The sequence below is a fragment of the Penaeus vannamei genome, chromosome 20, assembly GCF_042767895.1.
Source record: "Penaeus vannamei isolate JL-2024 chromosome 20, ASM4276789v1, whole genome shotgun sequence".
Taxonomy (NCBI): Eukaryota; Metazoa; Arthropoda; class Malacostraca; order Decapoda; family Penaeidae; genus Penaeus; species Penaeus vannamei.
The window spans coordinates 16,734,700-16,737,199 of NC_091568.1; the positions used below are offsets into that span (position 1 = coordinate 16,734,700).

General features: G+C 37.6%; 1 protein-coding gene across 1 annotated transcript in view; it reads left to right on the forward strand.

Annotated features, from left to right (window-relative positions):
- The window catches only part of mmd (disintegrin and metalloproteinase domain-containing protein mind-meld), a gene marked incomplete in the record, with an annotated part of 226,465 nt that overhangs the window by 151,935 nt on the left and 72,030 nt on the right, over positions 1-2,500 (forward strand). Inside the window, 1 exon segment of the mRNA XM_070134524.1 lies at positions 2,224-2,332. Within this exon segment, the coding sequence (XP_069990625.1) occupies positions 2,224-2,332 (109 nt within the window).

Below are 2,500 nucleotides of genomic sequence, written 5' to 3' on the forward strand. Positions count from 1 at the left end.
TCTTTTAATTTTTTTCATTCCTTTCGTTTTTCTTTTTGTTACGAGTTTTTTTTTTGTATCGTTTAAATCTTTTTCTTCTCTTTTGTTTCTTGTTTTTTATGTGTTTTGCGTGGTCTTTTTCCTTTTTTTCTATTTTTGTTATTTGTTGTGTTTTGTATCCTTTAAATCTTTTGCTTTTTCCTTTTTTTCTTTTTGATATGAGGTGTATTGTGTCGTCTAAATATTTTTCTCCTTTTTCAAGAGGTGTTTTGTGTCGTCTAAATCTCTTTTCTCTCTCTTTCTCTTTTTATAAGGTGTTTTATTTCGTCTAAATCTTTTTTTTGTGAGGTGTTTTGTGTCTTTTCATTTTTTCTAATTTTTCTCTTTTTTGTGGTGTTTTGTGCCGTCTAACTCTCTTCCGATTTTTTTTCTATGAGGTGTTTTGTGTCTAGATTTTTTTTCTCTTTTTCTTCTTTCTGTGAGGTGTTTTGTGTCGTATGAATCTTTTCTTTTTTCTTTTTTTTAGGTGTTTTGTGTTGTCTAAATCTTTTATGCTTTTTCCTTTCTTCTAAGTCTAAGGGCATCATCTTTTCCCTAAACACGGGACGTCAGGACTTTGGGAGAGTGACGTCACAGATTGCTGATTGGCTAGCGGGTATGTCGCTGCCAGGCGCAAAAGGTGCGGAGAAACTGTCCTACATTTCAGACTATGCACGGCGCAGTAGGAATCACATCCAGAATTTGTATATGATCGAGCTCTGTCTCTCTCTCTCTCTCCCTCTCATTCTCTCTCTCTCTCTCTCTCTCTCTCTCTCTCTCTCTCTCTCTCTCTCTCTCTCTCTCTCTCTCTCTCTCTCTCTCTCTCTCTCTCTCTCTCTCTCTCTCTCCTCAGTCATGATATTTTTTTGTCTCTATATTTTTTCTCCGCTTATTTTCACTTGTCCCTGCCTGCATTCATTAATTACCAGTTACAGTGAACATATAGCAACAACAATACAATGCCCAAATATATTAAGTATTAACATGCAAGGCATTTCGACTCTTGATAAAAAGATATGCTTTCATTGCACCTTGTTGTTCGTGTGGTACCAGCGTTTTCAAGCAATGTCCGAATGCAGTCATCTGATAAATACTCGATTTTTAAAGGCCTCAAGCAAAATTATATTCATAGATAAGCTAAAATTATAATTCCATTCAGTTATAATGTATATACGGTATATACAACGTATAATTTATTTTGTTTTCAGGAAGTAATAAGCTTTATATATAAGATGCTGAAGTCAACATTTTTTGGGAGGGAGGCAGTGCTTATGACTGAAAAGATGCAGATTTACATGGAGTTCTCAGGTTTTCCCTTGGAATATTGGTGCAAATAGATATGAGAGTTGTAAAAGTATAACCACCACTGGTGACTGTAGCCTGTTCAGCGATGCATTTTCTGTATTAATAGAAAATGAATTATTCTAACTGTCATCTGTAGTGATCTACCTAACGTTCAATGAAGGGCTCTAGGATCGAAACGCTATCACGCATGCGCAGAAGGGGGCCGAGCCAGTTCTCGACTAGATAGGCTCCGCATCTACAGACAATGACGTCATGAACTGGAAACGTCCGGCATCAAACCCCGGACAGGAACGCGTCGCGTCCGGGGTATGGGCCGGAACGTCTCTAGTCTACTGGCAAAGATGATCCCTTAGGGTTGATTGGTTTTCGCAACTAAAGTTTTTCTTGTTGATTCCGTGTCATTAAAATTTAGATTAGTCTGTCCCATACCATTTAGAATTTGACTGGCAATGTTTTATAATTTAAACTTACTGGTTACTTTTATTTCATATAAACTTTGACTGCCCAACCATTTATAATTCATATATCCATTGGTCAAGATTCCTGTGAAATGCAAGAAACTATACAGCTATATATGTTATTAAAAAATATATATCTTTATACACAGTTTCCATGTCGGCAGTTTCTAATTTTAGTATAATCACTATCATAGCCATTGCTAGTATTATCATCCCCATCACCACCATATCACATTACATCACATCCCATAAGCAACATCATCGCCTCATCACCACCACGGTTACCACCTTGATTCACATTCTCATCCTCACCATCACAATCATTGACACCGAGATCATCATCGATACCATCCTCGTCATGACCATCACCATCATCACCATCTTCACTCCCATCCTCACAGTCAGCGCCACCGATATTTAACCAGCCTCCGCTCTTTCACAGGAGGACAAGCATCCGACGAGACATGCTACAGACAGTTCAACGTGGATGGTGTGATTTATGGCAACTGCGGACGGCACAGGAACGGCAGCTATATCAAATGCGAACTAGGGTGAGTTAAGGAAGTTTGTTAACGTAAGGAGGCGTACCTGAAGTTATTTTGTGGTTGAGGATTATTTGTTAATATTTATTTTTGCGTGCTTTGGTGTTATTCCTGTTATTAGTGTCTGTATGATAAGGAATGATGGTTGTATTGTTCATAATGTTAGGTTATTTATCA